Source organism: Cinclus cinclus, chromosome 4, assembly GCF_963662255.1.
Source record: "Cinclus cinclus chromosome 4, bCinCin1.1, whole genome shotgun sequence".
NCBI classification, from domain to species: Eukaryota; Metazoa; Chordata; class Aves; order Passeriformes; family Cinclidae; genus Cinclus; species Cinclus cinclus.
The window spans coordinates 59,992,634-60,007,067 of NC_085049.1; the positions used below are offsets into that span (position 1 = coordinate 59,992,634).

The window sequence follows — 14,434 nt, forward strand, 5'->3', positions numbered from 1 at the left end:
GTGTTGTCTGAAAATGAATAAGAAAACGTCCCACAAAGATACACAGACTTCTGTGATTAGAGATCTTTTTGAGGAAAAAAAAGGCAGGAAGTATTGCAGTCTGAGTTCAGTTTAATATGCTGAATATCAAAATTTAGGCAGTGTGTAATGCTTTGAGTACAAGATATTAATTCAAGAATTGATCACCCCTGGAAATTATATAGCCACTTGACAAATGAGTTAAAATATAATGCCACAAGAACATTACAGTTATACACCTAAATTAAAGCATTAAAAAGACTGTAAACATCACTAAGTATCTTCAAACAAATCCCAAAATACCTCGCTTTCCTTCTCTCTGTCTAAAACAGGTAGCAGGAAGATGAGAAAAGATGCTATGCCCAACCTAAAGGTCTTAGCAAGCTGTCACTATTATACTCACGGAGCAGAAGTGAGGTGATTGTGAACACTTCGGCTTTCTTTAAAAAGCATCCTAAAAGAGTGGTGAGAAAAGAAACATGAAGTGATTCTACAGCAGCAAACAGTATATGACCACCAAATACCCTTCGCTTTTCAGAACCAGCCTTTGATTATCTGTCCCAAGGGAGCTAATGGTTACTTTGTATTGCTAACATGGTATAGGTCTTGGCATCCATAACCAGAAAAATCTAAAAAACCTTGCAATAATTTGTGTTTATGCTCAAAATACCTCAGTAAACAGCCAAGCAAAAATCAACAAAGAGAATATTACTTCCTTCAACTGGACAGAGGAAATACACTTTGAATGCCCCCTCTTCAAAGACTAATGAAATTTTTCAAATATAAAATAAAAGATTACTGTAAACTCTTCACAATACATGTCCAACACACTGACCATAGGCTTGGGTTTGTGGTTATCAATCTCTTGTGGGGTTTTTTTAAAGCACAGATAAAAGTCAGAACACAGTAGCCAAGCTTGGTTCTAGTTTTCTTCAGTACTTTCAGTACTGAAAAAACTTCAGAGGAAGTTTCTGAAAGTTTAGTGAAAGAAAAACTTCAGGCTATTGTGTATTATTTCTGACTTCAGTTACACTGCACTTACACATAGATATTACTACAGAGCCAAGGAATGGCAAGAGCCAGTATAACAAATCTCAACACTTCACACACTTTTATTCAATGTTTTCAGCTCCTGAGCTGCCAAGTGGAAAGTGAAAATTATTGCTGACCTGTATCTATCCTACAGCTTACTATTCAAATGCAGCTATGAATAGACAATGAAAACTTGGTCCCCTTCCTTGTTTCCAGATAGGCAAACTAGGACACACAACATTTTCTTACAGCACTGCCATGACACTGACCACATCATGAACAGCTGTTTAAACAAGAGCTTTTCACCACCGATAATACAACCTGCAGAGCTGGAGTGATGACAAAAAATCCAAGTATTCAAAAATCTCATGTCACCTGGTAAAAAAACACCAACATCCTCTCACTACAGTTGAGTGCCTTACTTCTCAGATTCTATTTCCAGCTCCTTTTTCACATTTTCTTCACCATACTAACCTCCAAATCTGTGTTGCATTGTTCTGTCAGACTACTGAATGCCTAAAGAACATCATGGAGCAAAACCAACACTCCTTATTACATGTTTCATGTGCCACCTCCTGACCTTTACAGTTTCTCCAGAATATTTTCCTCCCCACCTCCTTCTTGGTGCTTTACCCGTTCCTTAATCTTTTCAATTTGGAAATGAAAATTCAAAATTAATCACAGGCCCCAGTAATTTGTAGCATCATCCTTCAAGGTCAAAGACAAAATTTTAAGTACTATAAAAGGACAGAAAACATAGATGTGGCACAGAGAAAGGACAGAGTGGTACATGAGGTCCCTTCCAACCTTAACAATCCTTTGATTCTCCAATTTCATTTTATGATCAGTACCTTACATCTTGCTTCCTTATGAAGCTATGAGAAACATTAAATATAGTTAAATTTGAAAGTGCTTTGAATATTTTCATCTAAGCTGAACCCACAAAGTTCTGGTACCATAGACCTATTCTGAGTAGTAAGAATTCCTTAAAAATACATGGTCAGTAGATCAGTTTTAGCATTAAATACCTAATATTTTTTCAAGTTCATATAGCTCCTTTTCACTGGAGGCCACATACAAAAATGAAAAACTATAAGCTTTCAGCATAATCCCTAACCTTACATCCCAACAAAATGAGCATTCAGAATATGAATTGTGTTGTATTAGGAATTACCACTGCCAGACTCCAGGAAGTGCTTTCTTTTCCTCTTTCCATGCATAACTGTTTGCCTAAAAATTGCAATACATCACTTCCTTAAAAGAAAGCAGGAAAATGCCTCCCAGTAGATACAGGACAATTTGTAAATCATTATGGTACTAACACCACCCAGTTAGCAAATTAAGTCTTGCGGGTCAACAGGAAGTTATGACCTGTCACCTCTTGGGGTGTGTTTGGTCTGTTGGTGGTTTTGGTTCGTTTTGGGGGGCATTTTGGTTTTTTGTTTAGCTTTTGTCTTTTGTTGTTGAAGCCAGTTGTATGATAGTTTAAAAGCTCATGGAAATTTTCAGCAGACTTATCAAATGGAGAGAAGAGAACCATGTTTTATGGCCTTCCAATACAAAGTTTTAAGATGCTTCACTTCCATGTATTCTTCAATCACCTCACACTATCTCCTGACTATTTTTCCACTATCAACAGTGATCTTCCTATCTTCCATTCTTAAACTAAACAGGGATTCTCTGTCTCATCTAATTCAATAAAATCTTCATAACAGATAACATCTCACTTGTTAGCATACTTACACAAAAATCTAAATCATTGAACAAAAATAAATCAGCTGGATGCCAGGAAGTATAAAACTTCATTTGCTTCTTCTGTTACTATTTAACCAGCTATTTCTAGACTAACTGTTTAAGGAATATCAGTACAGTTATTTTTTGCAGCCTGATACAGATTTAACTAAACTCAAGGTATTCTTGAGCAATTTGATTAGTTGTATCATTTAGCTTTTATAATCAGGTTGTAGTTTGATGAAATTCTTTTGCAGAGGGTGCTACAGAAAGAACGAACTCAGGACAAATCATACTTGCTTCTCTTTCACTCCAGACCATTAGAAACCTCTGCCAAACCAGTATTTCATAGTGGTTTACTATTGCTCCCATTTTATTTCTCCCTCTCTCTTGTGTGGCTGCTTTTTCTTACATCCGTAAGAAGCAAGTAGAAAAACCTGGTGTAATTTTTAAATGCTGTAGAACAGAGCATCCCAACTGCAAACAAGAAATAAAGAGCAAAAAACCTTAAGTGTGTTGAGAACACTGCTGTTGAAATTCTAGTTTACAATTTTTAAGCCTGTGTGGGCAGTCTGATAATGCAGTGTTCCAACATACAGGCAAAACTGATTTCTAAATCATAGTAACTTCCTATATCACATAAAGAACTTCCCAAGCTGTTATGCTCCCATATCATACTCCTCAAATGAAGCTTCATGCTGTGTTGCAAGTGTTGGTAAATTCAGTCTCAAGGAGATGGTAAAAGCAAATAGCTCTCCAAGGAAAATAATGGGGCTTTTCACACTCAGGCTTACAAACAGTTGTTTTACTAAAATATTCCAGCTTCATAAACATACTCTTAAGTTCCAACCAATATCAATAGTACTTGGTTGAGTCAATTCTAAGACAATAAATAGGAACCAAAGAAACTGTTAACACCAAAATGAATAGATACACAAAGAAGGTATCCTACCTTGCCTGCATCCAGCCTTTAGGCCAAAGTGGTTTCACTTCAGTTTCCATGAAGGTTTTGAGGTAATCTTCAGCAGACTGACTTCTATTTGGCTCTAGCTCATAGCATCCCAGCTTGATCTTGACAAGATTACACAAAAGAGACCTGCAAAAAGAAACAAAATAAATATACTGAAAGACATAATCCTCTCAAAAGCTCAGCAGAAAAAAGGCTAAGAAATTGAAGCTGCTGTCCATTGACAGTTGTAGGAAGTGCTGAGTTCCAACTGTGTTTTTTGGAAGTTTGTGGTAGCAATATTTTGTGCAGTTCCAACTGATATGGTCTACCATTGTCACTTCTTCATTTCCAACAGATGCTATTGCTCTCATTTTCATCCTACTAAAATTCTGTAACTTGTTTTACATTTTCTTTGTGGTTTTCTCATAGTTGGAACATGTCCTCTCACTTTGCTCACTGCGATCTCTCATTTGTCGGAAAGGAAGTGAAATCCATTCTACACTGAGTACTTAAACAGAGGATTCTCTCTGACAGGGATTTTGTCTTTTGTTCTTGAAAATATAAAAGTGCACAGTTCAGTAACATCAGCCTTTCAGAGCCCCTTGACTGGAAAAAAAAAAAGGCAATAGATTTAAATATCTCTCCCCTCCAGGTCAGTCCAAGATATACTTCTTGTACATATTTAATGAAGCTTTCTTCCCTGATGTCTTCACACACTAAAAACACTCATTGAGAGAAGTCCACCAGCCCCTTTTAGTAATATATACACATACACACACACATTTTTGTACTAAAATTATCTTAGCTTTTGCATGAGAAATTACTAATTTAGAAAGATCTGCTTGCTTAAAATTCTAGATTATTTAAATAGTCATCTCAGTTTTCTGAAAAATCTGTTCTAGGAAACCCAACCCTGATTGGGTTACTGATAATTTCAGATAAGGATCCGTGCTACTCTTGAGAGATAACAAGGAATTTGTGCTCAGACAAAACAGAAGGGGTTAAGATGAATGCATTATTCTAGTTGTTGGATAGGGAGGCTTGCCTCTTTTGTGGCAAATTCTCATGTATTTGGATAAAGCAGAAAAACAAGCAGTGAAACTTGAAAGGGTTGGACACAGGATGATTCTCCTTCCGAGTTAAAGGTGTTTCACCTTTACAGATTCCAGTTTACCTATTTAACACCAACATGCTTCAAAACTTCTCCAAGGTATAATTCTGGGAAAAATTATTTATTCAATAACATCATGTAATAACATCCTCTTGGAGATCCCTTTATCAAGTCAGTGAAAATTCTTGGTGTAAAAGCTAGTTTTGTCTTACCTCACTGTGTCATCCCAGTGAAACTTCTTTCTAGGTCCAACAACCCTCTTTCCAGGTTTCTCATCATCATCTTCCTCTGATCCATTCTTCTCTCGTTCATCTTCTGCTTGCAACCTACAGTTGGAACAATTGTTTTCTTTAGAGCTATACTACACAGACACAATATTTCATTGAAAAACAAGTGTCATTCTAGGTGTTAGGGGGAAAAATAACCCTGTTTTCATATTTTTGCTATACTTCCTTATAGAATAAACAGTTTAATCTCCCTCTCCCCACTGCTTTATGGTTCTCAGACAAATGAAAAAGACACTTTTTCCAAATCCAAGATTACTTAACTATGATTGCAACAATTACAATGAACAGGGACAAAATATATCAATAACCTCAACACACCATCCTCCATTAATCCACCATTTTAGGAATCAACCAGTAATCCTTCAGATTATTTTTTCTATCAAGACCTATGTCACTCAGTTAATGGAATTTCTCTCTGATGCCAGACAACAACACTTACGCAAAATCAAGTATTTTGTACAATTCAAGAAAGACATCCTTAAACTGGAGTGATTTTCTGAGCTAAGGAAGTAAACAACATGGATGCAAGGTTCCAGCTGGGTTCCAAATAGCACAGCCTCCAGAATAACCTACTTGGCATTCTTGGCTTGATTGCGGGCCTGACAGTCCTCTTGATACTTGCATAACTGTTCAGGCATGACGTTACTGACAGCCAGTTTCAGCTTCTGCAATGGTTCTCTCAAGCGGTCATCCTGCGAAAAGAGGAGCACCAAAATAATCCTATTAGATGTAAAATAGAGAGCATTGCAGATAGTTTAATGAAAATTTCTGGATCACTCCCAAGGTAACATTCCCAGTACTATTTATGGACTGCAACAGATATATTCTGTATAGCACTTGAATCCTGTTAGGTGCAACAGCATTATAGAAATGCACACGTCTCACAAAAGTCCTGAGACCAGAAACAAAAGACAGTCACAAATAAATATGTCATGAATATCCCAAAACATTATCGCATGTTCTCTCTAAATAATGCTTTTAAATTAAAATAGGGAAGGAAAAAAATACTTAAGGGGGAAAAAGTGAGATAAATTGACCAAACAGTATCTCAACATTTGGAAATAAATATCATATTAATTAGGTCTCCAAAAACTGTGGTATAAAAGCATCCTAGGTAATGAACAAAACATTAATATGTATTATATTATCCAAGTACTAGACTGTTATTACATATCATTTGTGTAGCTGAAAGTTAAGGACTATGTATTTAGAATTGTCTCCAAATATTAAGAATGTCAAACATTGATGTAATATACTATACACTTCGCTACATGTTTTAAATTCACTTTCTACATCATCTGAGTTTACAGTATTAAATTTAATTGCTTATTGAGAGGAACTAGAAAATGCTATTTCTATGCTAGAAATAGTATTTGAATCTGTTTGCTTTACAAGCAAGTACTGAGATCTCTGCATTCATCTTCAGATCCTCTGCAAGATTTAATCCTGGATTTTATCTGAAGAATCTGGTCAAGGTACTTCAGGTCACAGATAACTTTTCTGTTCAACAGGAAAACAATCTTCTAAAGAAAAATAACTGAAAATGGCATTTGTAAGACCTAGTCAAAAGGGGAATTTGAACAAATAATACAGGCTGCGTCATCTATTACCCATGAAGCCTTCCTTTTTTCTTGACACACAAGTGAACACAAAAGTAAGGGTTTTTAGCCTATCATAACCATTATCACTGTGGCTTTCTAATTCTGCAGCTTTGATATGTACCCTGTGACCTCAGTAATACTTAGTGATGAGAGCAGAAACACTCCTTAATAGCCTGTACCCAGCTTTCAAGACAAAAGCGCTTCATTCTCAAAGACTCTGAAATACTTAAAATATTTGTTCCTAACGTAGTCACAATACCAGGCATATGGAAAGAAGCCTTTAAGCTTATCTAGCAACTGATTCAAAATATTTTGCTTGATTTGAGATGTGTGGCTACTCCTCCACTCCGCTGCATTCAGTCCCCGTTGCTGTCACATAACTGACTCCTGCTGGCACCTCTGGCCCTGTCATTACCTGGACATTGAGGTGTAACTTCTTCAGGCGCTTGATCAGCGTGTCCTTATTGCACGGCACAAAAGCCTCCAGGTGTGAGTACACTCCATTGCGGATGGCAGGATTCACCTCCTGTAACTGCAGCTCAATACTGACAAACAAACAGGAGACACTCACTCAGACACACACTCCAGGGTAAACACGACATCTGAACAAAAACCTCAAGGAAGCTTTGGAAGCATAGCATATTCCAGCTAGGAATACTAAAAATAGTAGCTTGGGAAAATTTTCAGATAAGCTTTTTACTAAAAGGAAGAAGTCCTAATCAATGACAAGAAACCATTCATGTATGTACTTGTCCAGCAATGTCAAACACACATTCAAATTTAGTTTACTCCAGCCACTGTGAATCAAAATTGATACAATTTGACTGTTATAGTCTCCTAGAGGTTACTTTTGTTTCTCAGAATATGAACACAGAATTTTCTGTATTAAGCCCTTAATTGAAGATTACAGTGAAAAAAATCTGGCATTTGCCCTCATGGAAGCTGAGGGTGTTTTGAGTTACAGAAGTGGGAGACAGGAGTAAATAACGGCAATTTTGTTGAATTTCACACATAAAGAAAGGACCAGGGCACTACGAGACACTTGACACTGGATAAAGACAGGCATGACTGGAATTGTATGCATATATAAATCTCTTTAGCTAATAACTAGCTTAGACTGATCTACCTTCATTGACTTTTTTAAGGGTCTTGCTGGAACAACCTCAATAATACTTCCATACTTCCTCTTCTGTACTTTTTCTTTCACCCCCTTTTCAAAAAAGGAAGGTTCTACAGATAAGCACTTACTCCAGAAGAATATTATTCATGTCCTGTGTGAAAAACTTCTTCCTGCCTTCTTCATCAAACATCTTGGCAGCCTGGAAATAAAAAAAAAAATAAATAAATAAAAAAGCATTTTGAACCAACGATCTTTCTATCTTTACTTTTACAGCCATATTGTATTCTTATTTCCCAGATAACATTACTTGGAAAAGAATAAAGAAAATGAAGCTATTCTGAGATGTTTAGAAAAAACTGAGGATTGTTATTGTTAGATTCAAATACACACACCTTCCTCTAGGGCAGACAATCATTCTGTTTAGGATCTGCCTGGATCACTGATGTTAACACATTCACCTTTTGAATGACCATTAAGAAAACGGTATATGCTTTATCACCTCACCACCACCAACATTCCACTACTTCTATTTTAAAAAGAGAAGCATTGCTTGACAGGTCAAGAAGGCAAGAGTATTAACTAACATTCCTATTCCATCTTTTTCTACCTGTTATGTGCCTCATCCAGTTACATCTTCCCAACTTTCTTTGAGTTGCATCTCTCCAACCTTCACTGCAATTTCTACAATGGGGTTATGTATGCTAGAGGAATACATCATCCCTCTTTTCTGCTGCTGTCCAGCATTCTTGCCATCTTTAGACCGTATCTCCAGTATTTTTGTCTGGTCTCTTCCTGAGTCTGGTTGCCGGGAGGAAGACAGCCTTATTTATATACTTATTTCCTTTTATTAGAAGTTTTTACTGATCTTACAGGAATCACTATCTTTGTTCTAATCACCAAGGTAGTTTTTTTTTCCCCTCCATAAGTAATGACAGCTTATAAGACAAAGCAAATTTCCTGTATCATTCTACAAAAATTAGAAGAACCTCTCTCCAGTGTACATGTACTCTGCAGAATTTTAGAAGTTGAGAAAAAAAGGAGCCCCACTTTAAGAAGCCTGTTGCCATCTTATATATTGGCATTGGGACCAGACAGCAATATCTAGAGGAGCTAGAAAATTATACCCATGCAGAAAAGTAGGCAAGTGAGGCATCATTACAGTGACTGACAAACATTAGAGGCAGCCATGTGCTATGAGGCTGAATACTCAAACAATTAAGAATTTTTAATTATGCCTTAAAAAAAACATAGAAGAGTCACTTGCAACAACATAGCTATAAACTACAACTAAGTGCAAGTGTTAACGTGATTAATTTATTACTATTACATACTTACTGTTCTTGCTCTTTGTAAAGAAAGAAATTTCATTACATTGAAATTGAATTGAAAGAAAAAATGTCTAAAAATTGTCAATTCTACACTGCACAGGAAATCAGTGTGACACTGTCAAAGCTGTAAGGTAGACCATTGTCTGAATGCTTTATCACTTCAGTCATGAACATTGATACTGGAGTTTAAGCTCCTGCAAGGACTGCATTCCACTCATTGTTTTCTACCATAAATTCAGCTGCTGAGAAGATAGCACTATCTGTTTAAGAATACTGAAGCATTTGTCCTGCTAAAAAAATTAGAAAGGTAATAGATGCTTGCAAGTAATAGGAAAACAAAAAACCAAGTCAAACTCTTAAATCCAGTACCTTTATGCTTAATTAACACTAAAAATGATTAAAATAATAATCTGGTTTATATAAAGCAGAAAAAAAAAAAGCTTTGACATTTTGATCTTAGGTAGATCTTGAAAGGCAATTCCATTATTATACTACTATGCTAGACAGCATTGCTGGCTTTTAAAGAGATCAACACTGGCAGATTAAAAAACTTCATCACTATTACTAACTATGATTGGGTTTTATTTCCAGATATTATCTTGACAGTGATCTTCAAAATAGGAAAAAACCCTTTTATTTACTTTCCTGTTTGTGTACTATATTGCCTTCTGTCGTGGTAGCTCAGAATAACCCACTCGGGGAACTACAACACATCCATCTAACAAAGGAAGTCAGGAAGTTTTTATTGCCTTTAGTCAATAGGTAGTCAGTTAGGGTATCTAATATTTTCTTTTTTCATCTTGATATATTATACTCCAGCCATGGAGCATAGGCTTCTTCCTACAGCTTTATAAATTTTTATTGGTGTTAAAGAGGAGTAAAGCTGTGAGAGTCTGACAAATATTCGACAAGACTCTTATTTTTAGTACTTTTTAGAACATGTCTGATTACAATTTACAGGAGCTATGGAAGTTGCAATCTTTAAGTCAACACACAGACCAGTTGTTCCCCAAATATAAACTTAAACTTGCTCTGCTCAGCCAGGAAGCTTTCAGAAGATACTGCCAAAAATGTGAGACAGCAGAGTTCCCAGCTGGTCTAGTGGAAGATGTCCCTGCCAAGGGCATGGGAATGTGAGTGGATGATCTTGAAGGGCCCTTCCAACCCAAACCATTTCATGATTCTATGAGGAGTTATGTTTTCCAAGACCCACTGAACCAAAGATGCCTCCCAGCTGGTTTGGGACTGTTATATAGAGAAGCAATATGAATTAACTTGAGGTAGGTTACTAACACTTCCTGATCTTTGGCCTAATCCAATTCTGCACTTTTGCTAGAAGCTTATTGTTGATAGACAGCAAAATTAACCTGCATACTGAAAGGTAGACAAACTCCTTCACTTTAGTAATTATTAATTCCCTGACTGTATTTAGCTTGGTATGTTTAAAAATAAGTAAGAAAACTAGGAGACATTTCTATACAGCTTGTCTTCTATACAAAGCAAGCTCTACAGTTGGTTTAATTATTTTCTTTTTATCCAAAAAAGGTAGTAACTTGAACTGCTTTTTCAAAACTTACTATGAGTAAAGAAAAGCTGCACTTTATTGTAAGTATGGAAAAGCTGAACTTTATTCTACGTAAGGAAAAGTTTTAATATCGTAATCTAAACAAACAATAAATTTATTCTCAACTTAGGATAACATCCACAACTGAAACAAGGAGTTTGCAATACCTTAATAGCTCTGATCCCTTTCAATAACTTACTGGGATATTCATAACTTGTTTATGAGTATTGTAACATCTTTCATCCCATTTTTGAGAAGTTCAGATTCCATTCTAACCTTCCAGAAGAAAAAGTTCAGTTTTTGGTTGGTTGGTTTGTTTTTTGTAGTTGGGTGGTGGTTTCTGGTTTTGGTGGCTTTTTTTTAATTTGGATTTTTTTTTTTTAACTGGCAAGTTAAACCCAAAAAACCAACACACGGATTTGTAAGATGCAGTCGTATTTCAGGTTACCTCCTCCAAAATAAGAAAATACCCATTCCATTTCATCAAGTAACAATTCAAGTTAAAGTAACACTGGTATTCCCATTATGAAGAAAAGCCCATAAATAAATGAACAGTATAGGTTATTGCACACAGAATACTTAGAAAACCTTGTTTCCATTGTGAAACAAACACTGCATGAATAATTGACCTGCATCATCTCTGCCCCTTTTCACCTGAGTATAAACACAGGCATTAAGATTGCCATTAACATCAATTCTTTGTTTCTAAAGTTTCAGTCAACAATTCAAGGATGACACTCAAGATCCTAATTGCTCTTCCTTGTTCTCTCAGATTCTTGAATGCAATCCACTACCAGTGAATTCATACTTACTGTTCGAAGGTCTCCAATGCGCTTTTCAAGTAGCACAGGCAGACCTTCTGGGAGGGCAGGCACCTGCTTGGGTGTCATGACCTGAGAGGTGTAGGTTGCCTGAGTGACATTTCCATTCTCTCCTGACAGCTCAGAGACTGGGCTGCCGTCAGAAGTGCCATCAAGCAACTTGTCAAAGTCAATATCTCCCAGCATCTCCAGGGCACTTTCAGTTTCTTGCAGGAGCTCTGGTTCATTTGTGCTACCAAAAATGGAGAGGACAGGATCATTGATCCTAAGATTCAAGTCAGATATATCATTTCCTGCACTGAGAGAGGAGGAAGGAGTTTTACTAGGGGTGGAGGTTGCGACAGTCAGTGGAGGTTTTGGACTAGGTTCTTTCTTCCTCATGGCTTCCTTCTCCTTTTGAAATTTACGGATCATGGCAGCCAGAGAGAGTGAGTCTTTATACAATTTCTTTTTCTTCTTCTCAGACTTGTGTGAATTTAAGGCCATTACTCTGTAGAGGAAAGAAAACTTTCATTAGCATGTGACTTTTGAGGCCTTAGTAACTTTTAATAACAAAACTTAAAGTTAGTGCAATTAAAAAATTATCAGGGGGGAGAAGCAAGTACTTCCTGCTTCCATCTCTAGACCACTTTATCAACTACCATAAACCTTAGGTGGTCATGTGATTACATGTTCTCCAACTGACTTGTTACGTTTCATACGCATTAAGGCAAAGGTTATTTCATTTTGACTTCTCAATTTAATTATGGAGAAGTTGGTACAAGTGTTAAAACTCACGGCAGATTTACAACACTAAAATACTTAAACTCGCCTCTCAAGACTGCTTAATGGTGGCAGGTTTCCTGTATGTTAAAATAATTCTTTTCATTGCTAAGAATTTTTAAATGCAGGCTCAAAATCTATATTCTACTTAAACTGAGAATTTTCCATCAATTTGTCATCTTGATGAAAAATGATGTCAATAAATTTTCAATGTCAATGTTCACAGTAAGACAACTTCCATCCACTTCCATCCAGCCAATTAAAAACCCCCACCACCTTAATCCTTCTATGCTAGCCTCAGAACTTAGGAAAGCACAAAGTCAGCAAGAAGTAAATAGAACAATAATTAAACTATATTTATACCTTTACAGATAAGAGAAACGGAGATAGGAAGAAAATTATTTTTCATTAGAAGATGTAATTCCTAGTGGATGTTGGGTAGGACAATATGATGCTATTCATAAAACTCAAAATTTATTTTCTGTGATTTGTCTTTCCTTATTATTCCTTGTTCAAATTTTCAGGGGACAAAAAAAAAAATATCCTGTAGGACTGAATCATACAAAAACTCCACACAAATTCTGCAACAAAACCCATAAGCTATTAATTACAGTTTAAAAGTGCAATATTCAAAAGAGCTGTAATAATCCTGCTATGGCACACCATCTTGAAGCCAAACCTCAAATATAATTCAAGGGTTCCTATAAAGTAAAAGAAACATACCCCAATTGCTTTGGAACTTTCATTTTCCGAGGTTTCTTCTCCTTTTCTGTCCCTTCATCTTTTCGCTTGCGTTTCTTCATTCCACGATCTTCGCTTTCTTTTAACTTTGCTATCTAGAAAAGAGATCAAATAGAGGACAATGATTCTTCCACCCTAAAGGTCTTCTACAGCAAGAAACATTCAATTTTACACTTTCCTATCCAGAAGCAGGAAAAACACCTCAATGTGTTTGTAGATTGCATATATAAGATTGTATATATAATTTTAATACAGCTATGCTTATCAACTGAGCTTATTTTAACAGGTATTTTGGTTAAAGTGTTATTCTCAATACTAGAAAATTTCAAATCATGCAAACTTTATGCAAAATCATTAAGAGCAGTATTGATGAATGTAAGGTCTCATCTTGTATAATTAAAATTCTTACAAAAATTACACAATCATCTGTCAGTTCAAGATGGGTGGACGCAACTTGTTAGGCTGCCCAAAAAGATGCTTAGTCTTACAAGACTGCACAGCCTGTGGATATCCTGAGTTACTGAATGCTAATACATCAGCTACAAAACAGAAAATGCAATAAAACAGTACTGTGCATCATTCTGCTTTTGGACTCTTCATCTGAGCCATTCTAAGTGTACCAAATATTTCCCATGTCCATCTAACTTCTGTTTCTGTATAAAAGTCTCAGTTAAAAATCACTCACTTTAGGTGGCCTATGTTTTTTGTCTTCTGCAAAGTCTTCATCCTCTGATTCAGATGCCTGGCGAAACTGCAATGTACCAGTGTTGATATAAAACCCTCCATATTTGGTTGTCAGGGATGCAGGAACCAATTCATCATACTGGGCAGGAAAAGGAAGATGAACTCATCAGCATTTCTTAATAAACTAAACATGTAATTCATTTACCAGTCCCTACACATAAAAACCATGTACTAATTCACAGCACAGCCTGCTAGGATAGAAGTTCTATAGAAAACTTACTGGCTGAGGCAGAGAACACTAGTATCACAGAATATCCCTTCCACTTGCCAAACAGTGCCCCCTTTATTTTTACCCCCACAAAAAGGCAGGATTACAGCATTAAAAGTACCACTTTCTGAAGGTAACTCACCACAGTGCCCTGCTCAAATACTTCTTTTAAAAAGTTCTCTGAAATCTTCTTTTGTTAAAAAATGCTGTCTCAGACATGACAAACTTAACCACAGAATCTGTTACCTTACTTCCAATTTTTGGTGTTTAATACAACATTGCCTCTTAAATATCACAATGCAAGGACTTTTTTCATTTGAAGGCAAACATTCTTACTCTGTCCAGACAATTTTAAAACCACAGTGTTCCAAACACTATCAATAGTTTATTTTGAAAAGTACTTAGTATTTATGAATA

At 36.2% G+C, this 14,434-nt stretch overlaps 1 protein-coding gene across 1 annotated transcript in view; it reads right to left on the reverse strand.

Annotated features, from left to right (window-relative positions):
* UBN2 (ubinuclein 2) overlaps window positions 1-14,434 on the reverse strand; it is a 46,609-nt gene that overhangs the window by 13,772 nt on the left and 18,403 nt on the right. The window contains exons 4-12 of the mRNA XM_062492273.1: window positions 13,751-13,888; window positions 13,048-13,160; window positions 11,554-12,052; window positions 7,978-8,048; window positions 7,145-7,274; window positions 5,702-5,820; window positions 5,054-5,167; window positions 3,734-3,877; window positions 422-472 (exon numbers count right to left, since the gene is read on the reverse strand). Coding sequence (XP_062348257.1) covers window positions 422-472; window positions 3,734-3,877; window positions 5,054-5,167; window positions 5,702-5,820; window positions 7,145-7,274; window positions 7,978-8,048; window positions 11,554-12,052; window positions 13,048-13,160; window positions 13,751-13,888 — 1,379 coding nt within the window. The remainder of the gene's footprint in view (window positions 1-421; window positions 473-3,733; window positions 3,878-5,053; window positions 5,168-5,701; window positions 5,821-7,144; window positions 7,275-7,977; window positions 8,049-11,553; window positions 12,053-13,047; window positions 13,161-13,750; window positions 13,889-14,434) is intronic.